Raw genomic sequence first — 16,738 nt, forward strand, 5'->3', positions numbered from 1 at the left:
TCTGGTCTTGGTCACTCTTTCTTATCATCCCACCACCCCCATTTGCAGGTCAAGAATCCATGTCCCCTCACACCACCCACCACCTCTTTCGCTTGCACCCTGAATCCCTTCCCTTCTCCCCATAGTTTGGCATCTTTCTCTACCTCTCTCTATAGTCAAACATCTCTTCCTTCTCATCCCCCTTTCTGGCCTGGGTTTCTATAATCACCCCCTTTCCCCTCTACTTACAGGTCCAGCATTAATGTCCCCTCACCCCCTCATTCTCCCCCTGCAGGTCTAGCATTCATGTCCCCTCCTTTCTTCCTCCTCTACTTGCAGTCCAGGATCAATGTTCCCTCTTCTCTCCCCCCCCACCAATACTTGCAAGTCCAGCAACCATGTCCCCTACTCTCTTCCCCCTCCCTACTTGCAGTCCAGGATCTATGTCCTCTCCCCCCCACCCAATTGCAGCCCAGGATCCATGTCCTTTTCCCTTCCCACACACACTTGCAGCCTAGGATCCATGTCCCCTCCTCTCTCCCCTACTTGCAGTCCCGGAACCATGTCCTTTCCTCTCCCTTTTCCCACTTGCAGTTCAACATCCATGTCCCCTCCTCCCCCACCACAGCCTAGCATCCATGTAACCGTCCCTGTCCCCTCCTCAGTACAGGTCTGGCCTCTTATCCCTACGTCTGACCCCCACCCTCATGAGATCAGACATACCTGTGAGCCTCCCAGAGCAGCGGTGGCAACTGGCTGGCAGAGGAAGTGCTGTGAACAGGCTGCTTGTGACAAGACCCGTCAGGGCCTTCCTGACAGGTTATCTATTTACAGGAAGTGATGTGGAGGAGGGAATGTCCTGGCAAAGCCAGCCGGAAGCAGCCCATTCGTAGCGCTGTCTCTTCCGGCCAGCTTCTGCCACTGCTGCTTCCTTGGGAGACCCACAGATATGTCTGATCTCACAATGGTGTGGGGGAAAGGGGGGGGGGATAGGTCGGTCAGTTAGAGAGGCCAGACCCAAGTGTGAGAGAAGGAAGGGATGGGGACAGGAATAGAACAGAAGGTTTGTGCAGGATTCTATGCAGAAGGGGAATTCTGTGCAAATTTTGCACAGAATTCCACCAGGAAGAGAATGTCTTTGGTGCTCAGAAATCCAATGCTTGTGTTTGCTCACCTCCTTGCACAGTCATACAATTCCAGCTGGCAGCAAAAGCAGGCTCAGTACTACTCCAGTTCATTTCTTGGCACCCAGTGCATCTTTCCTCCTTCCATCAGGTCTCTGAGTTGCCTATTATATATGCCTCTTCATTAGTGCAATGTACCATATTTGCCAGCGTATAGGATGCACTTTTCCCCCCTCAAAATATGGGGTGCGTCTTATGCGCTGGTAACCAAAATTATGAGTTGAATTTTCAGTCAGTCTAAAACTTCTGGTTTATATTAATATACCTTCACGCTGTTGCTGCTCTCTCTCCGGACACCTCGAGGTCTCATAAGCACGCACTGTACACGTGAGGCATGTTGTTGCTGCTCTCTCTCGGACGTCTAGAGGTCTCACAAGCATGCACGTCACGTTGTTTTTACTCTCTCTTGGACGCCTCAAGATCTCACAAGTACGCACTGTACAATCGCACCAATTGTTACGAAGACGCCGACAAGTAATTTGTTTTGTCCGAGTCCACGATATATGTTGACAGCTAACACATCATCAGCCCCCTAAGAAAGGCATCCACGGATGCTGAAACTGGGACCTTCTATGTTTTTTGTGACTGCTCAATAATAAAATAACTGTTTTGTTGGATTTGAAGAACATGGAGAAGACAGGAAGAGGACCTACAAAAAACTATGCGTAGTAAATACAATCTGCGACATGGAATTGCAAAATGGCCAGAACTAGAAGACGAATTAAAAACTTGGATATTAGACCACAGAAGCTCAGGATTTTCAGTTTCCACAAAAATGACTATTCAATAAGCAAGTTAGATACAAAGCATTGATAAAGACAGCTAAGAAAAAATATGAAGAGAAACTTGCAAAAGAAACAAAAACTGAAAGCAATTTTTTTAGGTACAACAGAAGCAAGAAACCTGTGAGGAAATCTGTGGAACCACTGAATGATCAAGGAGTAAAAGGAGCGCTCAGGGAGGATAAGGCCTTAGCGGAAAGACTGAATGAATTCTTTGCTTCAGTCTTTATGGAAGAAGATATAAGAGATCTACCTGAACCGGAAATGGTTTTCAAGGGTCATGATGCAAAGGAACTAAAAGAAATCTTGGTAAATCTGAAGATGTACTAAGCCAAATTGACAAGTTAAAAAGTGATAAATCGCCAGGACCGAATGGTATACATCCCTGGGTACAAAAAGAACTCAAACATGAAATTGCTGACCTGCTGTTAGTGATCTGTAACCTGTCGCTAAAATCGGCTGTAGTACCTGAAGATTGGAGGTTGGCTAATGTTATGCCGATTTTTAAAAAGGGTTCCAGGGGAGATCCAGGAAATTACAGACCGATAAGTCTCCCTTCAGTGCCAGGCAAAATGGTAGAAACGATTATAAAAAATAAAATTGTAAAACACGTAGACAAACATGATTTAATGAGACAGAGAGAACATGGGTTCAGCCGAGGGAGATCTTGCCTCACAAATTTGCTTGACTTCTTTGAAGGTGTGAATAAACATATGGATAAAGGGAAGCTGGTTGATATAGATTTTCAGAAAGCTTTTGATAAAGTTCCTCACGAGAGGCTTCTGAGAAAATTAAAGTGTCATGGGATAGGTGGCAAAGTTCAGTTGTGGATTAGGAATTGGTTATCGGATAGAAAACAGAGGGTAGGCTTAAGTGATCACTTTTCTCAATGGAGGAGAGTAAACAGTGGAGTGCTACAGGAGTCTGTACTGGGACTGGTGCTATTTAACTTATTTATAAGTAATCTGGAAATTGGAATGACGAGTGAGGTGATTAAATTTGCAGATGACACTAAACTGTTCAAAGTTGTTAAAACGCATGCAGATTGTGAAGAATTGCAGGAAAATTGGAAGACTGGGCATCCAAATGGCAGGTGAAATTTAATGTGGACAAATGCAAACTTACCAGATGCTAGTATCCACCTTGGGAATTAGTGCCCAAGAAAAGGTTCTGGGTATCATCGTAGACAATATGATGAAACCTTCTGCCCAATGTGTAGTGGCGGCCAAAAAAGCAAACAGGATGCTAGGAATTACTTAAAAAAGGAATGGCTAACAAGACTAAGAATGTTATAATGCCCCTGTATTGCTCCATGGTGTGACCTCATCTGGAGTATTGTGTTCAATTCTGGTCTCCTTATCTCAAGAAAGATATAGTGGTGCTAGAAAAAGTTCAAACAAGAGTAACCAAGATGGTAAAGGGGATGGAACTCCTGTCGTATGAGGAAAGACTAAAATGGTTAGGGCTCTTCAGCTTGGAAAAGAGACAGCTGAGGGGAAATATGATTGACGTCTACAAAATCCTGAGTGGAGTAGAACGGGTACAAGTGGATTGATTTTTCATGCCGTCAAAAATTATAAACACTAGGGGACACTCGAAGTTATAGGAAAATACATTTAAAACCAATAGGAGGAAATATTTTTTCACTCGGAGAATTGTTAAGCTCTGGAATGCATTGCAGAGGATGTGGTAAGAGCGGATAGCATAGTTGGTTTTAAGAAAGGTTTGGACAAGTTCCTGGAGGAAAAGTCCATAGTCCGTTATTGAGAAAGACATGGGGGAAGCCACTGCTTGCCCTGTATCGGTAGCATGGAATGTTGCTACTCCTTGGGTTTTGGCCAGGTACTAGTGACCTGGATTGGCTACCGTGAGAACGGGCTACTGGGTTTGATGAACCACTGGTCTGACCCAGTAAGGCTATTCTTATGTTCTAAGACTGATAGCTACTAACAGAGGCATCGCTGATTTTACAGGATCAACATCTAGAGAGGTATGCAGACAGACTGATAGGCTTAAAAACGACAAATCCCCGGGACTGGACAGCATCAATTCAAGGGTTCTGTTCTCCCTGCTTCCCCGAAGCCAGGTGCGTACAAGCGCCGGGCCCAAAGCCTCCCCCCCCTGACATGAATTCTGAAGTTGGAGAGGAACTTCCTCTCCAATGTCAGAATTGATGCGGGGGGAACAGGGGGGGGAGGGAAAGGCTGAGGGCCCGGCACTTGTACGCGCCTCACCTGGTGTCAGGGAAGCAGGGAGAAATTGGCAGCGGTGGCTTGGGGGGGGGGGGGGGCAGAGAGAGAGAAAGACAGCCAGAAAGAAAGAAAAGGGGTAGGGGAAGAAAGAAAGAAAAAAGGGGAGGGGACAGGAAAAGAGGAAGAAAAAGTTGGACTCATGGAGGAACAGAGAGAGATGTTGGTTGGGGAATGGAATGAGGTCTGAAGGAGAGGCAGAAAGAAAGAAATAAATATTGGATTTATAGTCAGAAGAAGGAAGTGCAACCAGAGACTCATGAAATCACCAGACAACAAAGGTAGGAAAAATGATTTTATTTTAAATTTAGTAATCAAAATGTGTCCGAATTTATATCTGCTGTCTATATTTTGCACTATGGCCTCCTTTTACTAAACCACGATAGTGTTTTTTAGCGCAGGGAGCCTAGGAGCGTCAGGAGCAGCGCAGGACATTCAGCGCAGCTCCCTGTGCTAAAAACCTCTATTGCGGTTTAGTAAAAGGGAAGGGGGTATATTTGTCTATTTTTGTATAATTGTTACTGAGGTGACATTGCATATTTTAAAGTCATCTGCCTTGACCTCTTTGAAACCCCCCCCCCCCCCGAATATAAATGATAATTAACATTTTCTCTGCGTACAGTGTGCTTTGTATTTTTTTATTTTTGGTAGATCATTTTGACTTGGTCATTTTAAAAGTAGCTCGCAAGCCAAAAAAGTGTGGGTACCCCTGCATCAAACCATACGCTCCTAAGAACATAAGAAATGCCTGCACCGGATCAGACCCGGGGTCCATCCAGTCTGGTGGTCCGCACACGCGGAGGCTCAGCCAGGCATACCTGGGCAAATACCTTAATCATTTGTATCCCTCAATGTGTCTCGCAAGAAGATGTGCGTCCAATTTTACCTTAAATCTTAAAATGGTGACTATTGGCTTCTTGCCCATCTTAGAGCAGCAGCTTTTAAACTATCTCCTTTTAAAATGTTAGCGTCAGCAAGGTGGAGCCCATCCTTTTGGAATAGGTCCTCCCTTTCCCAGAACACTATCTTATTCCTAACAAATCTAAATCCCTCATCCCTGCATCATCGTCTCACCCATGCATTGAGACTTTGAAGCTCTGCCTGCCTCTTGGGTCCTGCACGTGGAACAGGGAACATTTCCAAAAATGCTACACTGGAGGATCTAGATTTCAGCTTTCTACTTAAGAGCCTAAATTTGGCTCCCAGAACCTCCCTCACATATTTTTCTATGTCATTGGTATTTACATGTACCAAGACAGCTAGCTCCTCCCCAGCACTATCTAAAATCCTATCTAGGTGACACGAGAGGTCTGCCATCTTCACACCAGGCAGGTAAGTGACCAGGCAACCCTCATGCCCATCAACCTCTCATCTATCTACATGCCTAAAGATCGAATAACCAACTGCAACATCTTCCCTAACTCTTCCCTCCTGGGCATAAGTCCCTGCAGACACATCCTTGGTGCAAGAGGATATTGCATCCCCTGATAGGAAGGTTCTGGTTACAAGATTATTTCCTACCTCACAAGGGTGATGCTCTCTTTTTAGGAGACCTCCCTCCTCCAAGGCAGAACAATGGCTGCCAGACTAGAGGTGTGACTTCTCTACAACATCTCTCTAGGTCTCCTCTATGTAACTGGCTCCCTTAACTCCAAGTCTGCTACTCTAGCCTTAAGACAACGTACCGGTAATTCTGATGAAAAGCCAGAAAATTCACTTACTTTTTTCTCTGAGACTGGCAGTTCATTCCAGGCGAAGGCAATTTTTTTTATTAATTCCAGAGATTTCAAATCTGTAAAATTAAAGAGCAGCAAGAGATCAAAATACAGACTTTTGAATGTTTGGAGTATTGGCACAGATGGGGTAGGAGCAAAGGCAAGCTCATTAAGGGCTTCTTTTACGAAGGTGCGCTAGCGGTTTAACGCGCGTAATAGCGCACGCTAAACCGCCGGCTGCACTAGCCACTACTGCCTCCTCTTGAGTAGGCGGTATTTTTTTGGCTTCGTAAAAGGAGCCCTAAGTGTACACCACCTTGAATGTTAGAGTGGCAGTATTTAAAAAGAGATTAGGGGCTAGATTCACTAAGCAAACCAATCGTGTATCAATCAGTTTGCGACCCCTTTGTGACCCGATTTTCCTCTGACCTAATTCACTAATATCTCCTCCGATCCGTACATGCAAATGAGGGGAAAAGGCAAGCAAAGTAGGGAAGGATGCGATTCACTAACAAAATTTAGGCACCCCAACTGGGCTGGCCGACCAAGAAAGAAGCGACTGTTGGGGACCAGTCACTGATGTCCCTTTTGACTGCCACCCTGCCTCTCTGCTCTTGTATGTAGCCATACTCGGGAGCCCATGGTTTTAAAAGAACATGCCGTGAGGAAGGATGGAGGAAAGTAAGTTAACGCCCGTAGTTTTAAGCCGCTTTAAACCCACGGGTCAAAACCATGGGCTCGCGACAATAAAGCTTTTTTAAAAAAAGGAACTGCCTCTGTGCTGCCCTGCACACGCTCCCCCCACTTCCTCCCCCCGGTGCTCTGAAAGCCTGTTTGCAAATGTCAGGCTTTGGAATGGAAGCCGAGCTCAGCCTTCCAAACAGAGGGATCTGTCTTTCCCTTCTACTTCTGGGCTGCAGAAGTGGCAGTGAAAATTGGTCAGTTTGCACTCGGCGAGCAAGAGGGAAGTTAGGAGAGCCAGTGCATGCGCAGACCATCTATAGGCAAAGAAGATGGTATGCGCATGCGTCAGGATCGCTCTGTAGCAATCTGTGGGATTGCTTGTGGGCGTGTTTACGATTAGAGCATTTGCAATCTGTCTTTTGTGTTTTTTGCCCAGGATTGGATTGGCCACAGATCGGAACGTTTTAGTAAGGTTAGTGAATCTAGTCCTTGGTTCTTACCTTGAAATATATTTTCCAGTAGATAGAGATGGTATGCTAAACCAAGGGACTTGCATCCACTCCTGCGAGTCAGTTGCAGGAGATACCGAATACTGTTTTCAGCACCTTCTTCTTCTCCCTGCTGCCCCCAGTCAGTTAGTTTCAAAGCTGGCGACAGCCTTACAGGAGAGAACAGGAGAAGAACGGGGAGACCCCCTCAACAAGACTTTGATCTGCTCATAAATATAAACATAGCTCAGAAACACACCATGATGAGGAAAGGAACAAATACCAAACTTTATTAGCAAATGGCCATAATAAACCGTGGAACTCTGGGGAAACCCCCCCAAATAACTATATACGAGTACATTCAAACATAATGTCTTCCAATTTACAATGACTGGCAGAGACTCCGCCTTCATGTAGCAGGAGGTCCAGGCAGGCGCATTGACAATAATTGGGGGGGGGGGGGGTTCAGCATAACATCCCTATGTACTGAAAAAGATATTATCAAGGTAAGAACCTAATCTCTATTTTCCAGTGCAATAGGGAAGGTATAATGAACCAAGGGACGCACCTAAACAGTCCCAGAAACCCCGGGTGGGAGAGATAAGCCTGCCCTCAAAACAGAGGTTTCAAAGGAGGAGTCCTCATGGGCTGCTACGTTCACCCTATAAACTTGGTGAAAGTGTGAAGGACTGACCAAGTTGCCACCCGGCAAATCTCATCAGGAGGAATTGCCCTGGCTTCAATCCAGGAAGAGGCAATCCCTCTCGTCGCATATGCTCGAAGGGTGAAAGGAGGATGCTTCCCACAGACAACGTAGCAGAACAGCTGACCTGATCCATCTTGAAATGGTAGCCTTAGAAGCCAGGCTCACCTTCTTAGCCGGATCTGTCAACACGAAGATGTGGTCTGAGAGGCAAAAGTCGTTCTTAATCTCTAGGTAATGCAAAATAGCCCTCCGGATATCCAGCACCTTCAGGACTTTATCAGTCTTCTCAGAACCCGAGGGCTAGAAAGCTGGACTTTCTGGTTGATGTGAAACGCTGAGACCACTTTTTGCAAGAAAGGGGGAATAATCCTCAAGGAAACCCCGACCTCTAAGATACATAGGTAAGGGTCCCTGCATGACAAGGCTTGCAATTCAGAGACATGCCTCGCCAAAGTGATGGCAACAAGAAACAACATTTTAATAGTTAAATCCATCAGGGCGGCAAACTGTAAGGGCTCAAATAGAGCCCTTGAGAGCTCTTCCAACATGAAGTTCAAATTCCAGGATGGATAAGGCTGGCGAACTGGTGACCGCAGCTTCAGTGCACCCTTGAAGTACCTGACAACACCTGGGTGCACAGAAAGAGAATATCTGGAACCTGAAACAGGAAATTCCAGCCACTTGAACTTTCAGTAATGAAACCGCCAGCCCCATATCCAGACATTCTTGAAGAAAACATAGGATGGCAGAAACCAAGCCGTGGCAGGATCCAGTTGCTCTTTGCGGCACCAATGTTGGAAGGTAACCCATGCCTTGGCGTATGCTGCAAAAATGGCAGACTTCTTGGCTTTCAAGAGAGTTTATACAACCAGATCCAAATAACCCTTCCAGCTCACAGCCAAGTGCTCAAAAGCCATGTCAAAAAATCAAAGTGCTCTGGATCTTGCAGGACAATCGGTCCTTGAGAAAGTAAACCCTGGAACGGCTGAAGTCTCAGAGGTCTGCGTATCAGGGGCATCAAAACCAGTTTGGGGCTACTAGGATAACGTGTCCCTGATGTCTGGCCACTCTTCTCAGGACTCTTCTGACCGTGGGCCAGGAAAGGAACACGTACAGGAGTTCGTCCATCAGCCAAGGCTGAACCAGTGCAAAGATCCTGGCGCTTCTGTACTCGTGTCTATGGCTGAAGAATCTCATTGCTTTCTTGTTGCTTGCTATTGCCATGAGATAAAACGTAGGGCAGCCCCAACAGTTGACAATGCTCTGAAATGCCTGAAGCAGGGGACACCACTTTCCTAGGTCCAGAGTCTACTGCACGTTTTGCACTCCGGCAACGTGAGCCACAGTGATGGACAGAAGATGAGTCACCACCCAGCGGAAGAGAGCTTTCCTCTCCTTCTGGAGACTGACACTTCTGGTGCCTCCTTGCCTGTTGATGTAAGCGACTACTGTCGCATTGTTGGAAAACATTGACCACTTTGTTTGATAATCGGGGCTGAAACTGAATCAGCATCAACTGGATGGTCCAGAGCTCCAGCCTGTTGATGGACCAATGGTGTTGTGATGGAAACCATTGCCCCTACACAGGGTGATCCTCACAGTGTGCTCACCAGCCCAGTAGGCTAGCATCCATTGTCAATGTGGTCCAAGAGTCTATCCTTAGAGGCATCCCGGAGGACAGCGACTGAGGATGAAGCTACAGGACATGTTGCAGTGAATCTCCAAAGTCCAGGGCAGTCAAACATGCAGACGGTTCCTCTGTGGAGATCAGTGAGAGAGTGCTGCAGGTGGCGCATATGCGTTCTCGCTCAAGGAACCACTTCTATTGTGGCCACCATTGAGCCCAGAACCTGAAGATAATCCCAGGCTGGCAGAGACTGCTGTGCCAGGACAGCTGAAATTTGGCTCCCAAGATTCAGTCTGTGTGCCTCTGGAAGAAACACTCAGCCTTTCTCCATGCCAAATCTGACTCCCAGATTCTCTAGGGACTGAACGGGCTCAGCTGGCTCTTCTTGAAGTGTCAATAAGACGCTCTGAACTGCTCTCTCAGTCTCATTCCGTGAGAGTGCTCTCATAAACCAGTTGTTCAGGTAAGGGTGGACCGGCCAACCCAGTTTATGGAAGTGAGCCGCCACTAAAACCATCACTTTGGTGAAGGTCTGGGGAGGCAGGGGGGCAGAAGCCAGGCCAAATGGAAGGGCCTTGAATTGATAATGCTGTTCCAGGACACGAAACAAAAGAAAGCACCTGTGGTCCAGAACTATGGGGATGTGGAGATATGCCTCCATCAAGTCCAGCACCACCAGAAACTCCCCTGGTTGCTCTGAAGCAATGACCGACCGGAGAATTTCCAAACGAAAATGAGACACTCAGAGCTGCATTGACATATTTGAGGTCTAAGATGGGCCTCCAATCCTCTAAGCCTTTCTTGGGCATGACGAATTATATGGAGTATCTGCCAGAGCCCAAATGGCCTAAATGTCCAACCTATGGAGGGTCACCTGGACTTGTGCTGCTCTTTCTAGTCTGCCTTGCCAGTGAGTCCACAATCCAGGCAGAAAGGAGATGGGCTAACTCCAACTTGTAGTCATCCCTGATGACTTCCAAAACCCATTGGGTGGTTGTAATAGCTTCCCATGCTTCCAGGAAGTCCTGCAGTCTGCCTCCTATCTTGCACAAGAAGGCAGGATGTCTGGTGTCATTGCAACATGGAACAGTGGGAAGTAGGTTGAAAAGGATCAATTTTGAGTTCCTTCAAAGACTGAATAAGTAGATCTGTTAAAGCAGCAGACAGCCTGCAAAATGAGGGGTCCTCTCCCAAGTCTGTAGCAGCACTCAGACCCTGATCCACTTCGCCCAATGTCTCATCATCTCTGACCAAGGCATCTCCTTGGGAAACAGGACAAGCATCCAGATCATCATCTTCAGGGACCCTGTCTGACCAGCTGTCAGAGTCTAGGGAAGACATGGGGCTCCGTGGAGAAGCAGATGCTAGAATATGTGAAAGCTGCATAGGTGGTTGTGCCCCCAGCTGACCCATAAAATGCCACAGCACCTTCGACATAGGTTTGCCAGAGCACGTACACGTCAGGCTTAAAGGACATAGAGGACTGAAAACCCCCTTCAAGAGGAGGGTTAGAGCACTGCTGCCTTTTGCTTTGGGATCATCAGAACCTTTATTAGGCACTGGTGTCGCACCATGGGACACAAAAAGGATAACATCATTCCCCGACCATCCCAACAATCATTTGGCAGCATTAACAAGGTGGTCAGAAGCTGAACTCGAGGTTCCCACCTCCTCAGCATGTGTGGCACAAGGTGCTCTTCAGGTACCCATCCAGCACAAACCTGGCATGAATTCATGTCACTGGAACATGAGGACTCCATCCCTGGTAGTCAGAATCAGAAACGAGGCTTTTTGAAGAAGTTTGAGAACTTAGAATTCAAATCGGGAAAAATCCAAGATGGCCGTTACTAGTATTTCCCCGCTGGAAAAAATGGCTCCAACTTCACCTGAGGACCTCAAAAACCAGCAATATTAGGATTTCTGGAGGGCTATAACAAGGTTATAACAAGTTTTGGTAAAAACAAACAAACACTAAATTCAGACCCCCTTCCCTAAACTGCCCTGTTGGCTATGACAGTCCTACTTTTTCTCTAATCTGCATGTTTAGCCAACTGACTGATAAATTAGTCAAATACCTGCATGTCTAACCAATCGACAGGATAATTGATAAGATTCTGCTGTCTATCCAATTACTGTCTCACAACATAATGGCTTCTGTAAATCAACATTTAATACTATTTCTCGTGTTTTACTGGTCCTGCTACATATACAGGTCAGCCAATCCCAATCCTCACTAGACCTCGTCACACCATCTTAGAACCCCAGAGACCTGCCCCCGATTCATCCATAACTGTTCCAAAAAGGGCCCTTTTCAAATCCCGGTCTTAACCCCCTCACGTAAACCTAACAGACCTCACCATAAACACCAGCGAAAGCTAAGGAAAGTCTCCTTCTCAGCAATAACTGACTCCCCCCACTTTCAAAAGGTCCAAGGTTTTTATCTTAATATCAGATCCATTAAGAATAAGTCTCAACTGGTCAAAGACTGGCTCGAGGAGACCAATCCTGACTTTGTCCTTTTAATGGAAACATGGCTGATCGCTGACAATGACATCATCATATACGAGTGCCTCCCACCTGGATTCAAAATCACTTCTTTACCCAGAAGCAGGGGAAGAGGGGGAGGTATAGCCATCATTGTAAAATATGCATACAAATCCACCATCACAGCTTCGAATTCCTTAGTGGACATGGAAATCCTTTCCTGCAAACTCTTGTCAGACAAATTAGAAGAGGCCTGAATCATCACACTATTTTACATTCCTCCCAAGAAATGGTCCACTGCCAAGGACACCTTCTTCGAATTCCTTCTCACAAACTCAACTGCTAGCCCCTCCAACTTACTGACTGGTGACCTGAACATCCACCTAGAGCAGGTAGAGCAGGGAGACACCAAAGAGTTACTCTCTTTTATCACTTCTCTCGACTTCTTTGTGCCACCCCCCGAAAGAACTCATCTAAAAGGACATCAACTAGATCTAGTTACCTTTTCTTCTAAAGCCCCAGCCCATCCCAAAATGCTCTGGCACCAAACCACTTGGACTGACACCCTATGGTCGGACCATCGTCTATGCAATTTCCAATTCAACTGGCAAACCAAACGCTCCCCAGCCAAACCCCTGGAGAAAAAAAGGATTAGGAAAATGACAGCCACCAGAGGCCTGGTAAACCCAGTGGAATTCTGGTCACATTACGATATCTCACCAGACTCATACTCCCCCTCTATAGACACCTGGACCAATACAAGCATGCAGATTCTTAACAAGATGGCCCCCATCAAACTAAGAAGAATGAGAAACCAAAACCTAGATGGCTGGTTCGACGCCGAGCTAGGAACAGTGAAACGAGAATTATGAAAACTGGAAAGACAATGGCTGAAATCTGGTGATAACACAGAAAGAACAAACTGGAGACTAAAACTGAAAGAATACAAAAAACTCATAACTACAAAACGCACAAATTTCTACGCAAAAAAAATAGACTATCCCAACACCAACACCAAGAACCTATTTAAACTAGTTAACAACCTCTACGATATACAGGCCTTTTCACGCCACACCACAGACTCCCCACCTTCAGCAGATGCACTGGCTGAATTCTTTAACAACAAAATCAATATCCTAAGATCCGACCTACCACCCTCCACAACCAACCATCTGAACTACCCAGTCACCCAACACACAAACGATCCCAGAGTAGACATGTATTGGAACAACTTCTCTATCCCTACCTGGAATCACTTCAGCAAACTCTTCTCAAAATACGTCGATTCATATTGCAGATTAGACAGCTGCCCACCAAACGTCATGAAAGCTGCTCCAGTCTCCTTCAAAGCCTCGTTATACGATTGGCTCTCCTCCCTATTACTGTCGGGTACATTTCCCGAGGAGTTAGGTCACACCGATTGTAAAAAACCCCAAGGAATCTATCAAGCTGACATCTAACTACAGGCCCATCGCAAACATTCCCTTTTTTGTAAAGCTGATGGAAGGCTTGGTAAACCAGGATTTAGTAACTCACCTGGACAAATTCAACATACTTCACGACAACCAATCAGGCTTTCGACCCGGGTTCAGCATGGAAACGGTTATTGCTTCATTACTGGATTCCCTCCTGAACCTATTCAGCCAAGGTTCTAGTGCACTAATCCTTCAACTAGACTTAAGCAGCGCTTTAACTTAGTCGATCACACCATCCTAATTGACTGCTTGGAGACAATTGGTCTCTCAGGCAAAGTACTAAAATGGTTCCAAGGCTTCTTGACTAAACGATCGTACCGAGACTATAGCGACAATATCCAATCCTCCAGCTGGGTAAACCCATGCGGTGTCCCACAGGGTTCCCCCCTATCCCCCACTCTGTTCAACATTTACCTAGCCCCATTGGCAAATCTACTGCAAAAATTAAAAATAAAATTCTACATCTACGCCGATGACATCATCATAGTCCTGCCCCTAACAAGCCTGACCCCTGAGACGAAGATTCATCTAGCACTAACTCTAAAACAAATCGAAACATGGATGACAGAGTTCAAACTGAAGTTCAACCCCGAAAAAACCAAATTCTTCCTGGCAAGCCCAAATGACAAAATCAAAGATACTACAATAACCCTGAATGGACAGAACTTCCCTATTGTCGATACCATAAAAATCCTGGGAGTGACATTGGACTGCTATCTCACTCTAGATATGCACTCAGAGCTACTAATCAGAAAAGGCTTCTCAACACTATGGAAACTAAGAACCATCAGAAAGTACTTCGACACAACATCATTCTGCTTACTGGTACAATCCTCCATCTTAAACCTACTCGACTACTGCAATATTATTTATCTGGGGTCTCTAAAGAAAACCATTCAAAAACTCCGAATCATACAAAACTCAGCTGTGCGACTGATTTTCGGCATGAAGAAATGGGATTACATAACCCCCTACTACCAAAAACTCCACTGGTTGCCCAAATTTGCCTGTTTCTGTTTCAAATCCATTCTCGGTTTGGCCCCTCTGTACCTGGTCTCCCACTTTAAACTAGACTGCTCCACCAGGCCTACACGCAGAATACGCATGTTTAGTCACCCTACAATAAAAACCAGCAGATACAAAAGATTCCTTGACAGAACGCTTGCCTTCAAACAAGTCTACAGAACGACTGGCTAAACAGCATCATCATGCACTCCTTATCCTACCTCAACTTCAGAAAACTAATTAAAACCAACCTGTTCAACCGATTTGTGACCAAGAATTCCTAGAATTCCTAAAGTCTTCACTGCTAATCCCACACTGTATGACCAACCCTTCTTATTGTAAAACACTTCGATCTACTTCCTATTGACCAAGAATTCCTAAAATCTTCATTGCTTATCCCACACTGTACGACCTGCTCTTCCTATTGTAAATCACCTCGATTTACTTTTTATTGTAAACCCATCCCTACAATGTTACCTTACTCTGTACAAATATTTATGTACTCAAAGACTTCATTGTTTTTTTCGCTGTATGTCCAGCTCTTCTTTAATGTAAACCTTCTCGAACTACTTTGGCTTCAGCGGTATATAAACAATAAATTATTATTATTATTACTCACAGACCAAATGCTGGGAAGATGTACTGCAGCCTGCCACAGCTCTTCTTAGTCTTTTAACCATCCCTTTTTAAAATAATTACCGTATTTTCGCGGATATAACGCGCACCATTGTAAAACGCGCACAGGGGTATAGCGCGCAGAAATCACGATGATATGTACAAAAACTTTTCTATACCGCGCTCAGGCATATAACGCGCATGCTGCCCGACTCTCCTTTCGCCCGCCCTGACTTTCCGTGCGCTGTCCCGACTCTCCGTTCACCCCCCCTGACTTCCGTGCACTGTCCTCCCTTGAAGTCCTGTCCCCCCTTGAAGGTCTGTCCCCATCCTGAAAGCCTGATGCCCCCCCCCCGACGTCCGATACATCCCCCCCCCCGGCAGGACCACTCGCACCCTCACCCCGAAGGACCGCCGACTCCCCAACAATATCGGGCCAGGAGGGAGCCCAAACCCTCCTGGCCACGGCGACCCCCTAACCCCACCCCGCACTACATTACGGGCAGGAGGGATCCCAGGCCCTTCTGCCCTCGACGCAAACCCCCTCCCCCCAACGACCGCCCCCCCCAAGAACCTCCGCCCGTCCCCCAGCCGACCCGCGACCCCCCTGGCCGACCCCCACGACACCCCCACCCGCCTTCCCCGTCCCTTTGTGTAGTTGGGCCAGAAGGGAGCCCAAACCCTCCTGGCCACGGCGACCCCCTAACCCCACCCCGCACTACATTACGGGCAGGAGGGATCCCAGGCCCTCCTGCCCTCGACGCAAACCCCCCCCCCCCCCAGCCGACCCGCGACCCCCCTGGCCGACCCCCACGACCCCCCCACCCCCCTTCCCCGTACCTTTGGAAGTTGGCCGGACAGACGGGAGCCAAACCCGCCTGTCCGGCAGGCAGCCAACGAAGGAATGAGGCCGGATTGGCCCATCCGTCCTAAAGCTCCGCCTACTGGTGGGGCCTAAGGCGCGTGGGCCAATCAGAATAGGCCCTGGAGCCTTAGGTCCCACCTGGGGGCGCGGCCTGAGGAACATGGGCCAAACCCGACCATGTGTCTCAGGCCGCGCCCCCAGGTGGGACCTAAGGCTCCAGGGCCTATTCTGATTGGCCCACGCGCCTTAGGCCCCACCAGTAGGCGGAGCTTTAGGACGGATGGGCCAATCCGGCCTCATTCCTTCGTTGGCTGCCTGCCGGACAGGCGGGTTTGGCTCCCGTCTGTCCGGCCAACTTCCAAAGGTACGGGGAAGGGGGGTGGGGGGGGGTCGGGGGGGTCGGCCAGGGGGGTCGCGGGTCGGCTGGGGGGGAGGGGGGTTTGCGTCGAGGGCAGGAGGGCCTGGGATCCCTCCTGCCCGTAATGTAGTGCGGGGTGGGGTTAGGGGGTCGCCGTGGCCAGGAGGGTTTGGGCTCCCTTCTGGCCCAACTACACAAAGGTACGGGGAAGGCGGGTGGGGGTGTCGTGGGGGTCGGCCAGGGGGGTCGCGGGTCGGCTGGGGGACGGGCGGAGGTTCTTGGGGGGGGGCGGTCGTTGGGGGGAGGGGGTTTGCGTCGAGGGCAGGAGGGCCTGGGATCCCTCCTGCCCGTAATGTAGTGCGGGGTGGGGTTAGGGGGTCGCCGTGGCCAGGAGGGTTTGGGCTCCCTCCTGGCCCGATATTGTTGGGGAGTCGGCGGTCCTTCGGGGTGAGGGTGCGAGTGGTCCTGCCGGGGGGGGGGGATGTATCGGACGTCGGGGAGTCGGCCGGGCAAGAGGGCTTG

The 16,738-nt window shown here is 47.8% G+C and overlaps 1 protein-coding gene across 4 annotated transcripts in view; it reads right to left on the reverse strand.

Annotated features, from left to right (window-relative positions):
* TFAM (transcription factor A, mitochondrial) overlaps positions 1-16,738 on the reverse strand; it is a 170,214-nt gene that overhangs the window by 103,543 nt on the left and 49,933 nt on the right. For all 4 annotated transcript variants that reach the window (XM_033941543.1, XM_033941542.1, XM_033941545.1 and 1 more), the window contains one exon: positions 5,916-5,986. In XM_033941543.1, the coding sequence (XP_033797434.1) occupies positions 5,916-5,986 (71 nt within the window). The remainder of the gene's footprint in view (positions 1-5,915; positions 5,987-16,738) is intronic.

This window comes from Geotrypetes seraphini, chromosome 4, assembly GCF_902459505.1.
Source record: "Geotrypetes seraphini chromosome 4, aGeoSer1.1, whole genome shotgun sequence".
Taxonomy (NCBI): domain Eukaryota; kingdom Metazoa; phylum Chordata; class Amphibia; order Gymnophiona; family Dermophiidae; genus Geotrypetes; species Geotrypetes seraphini.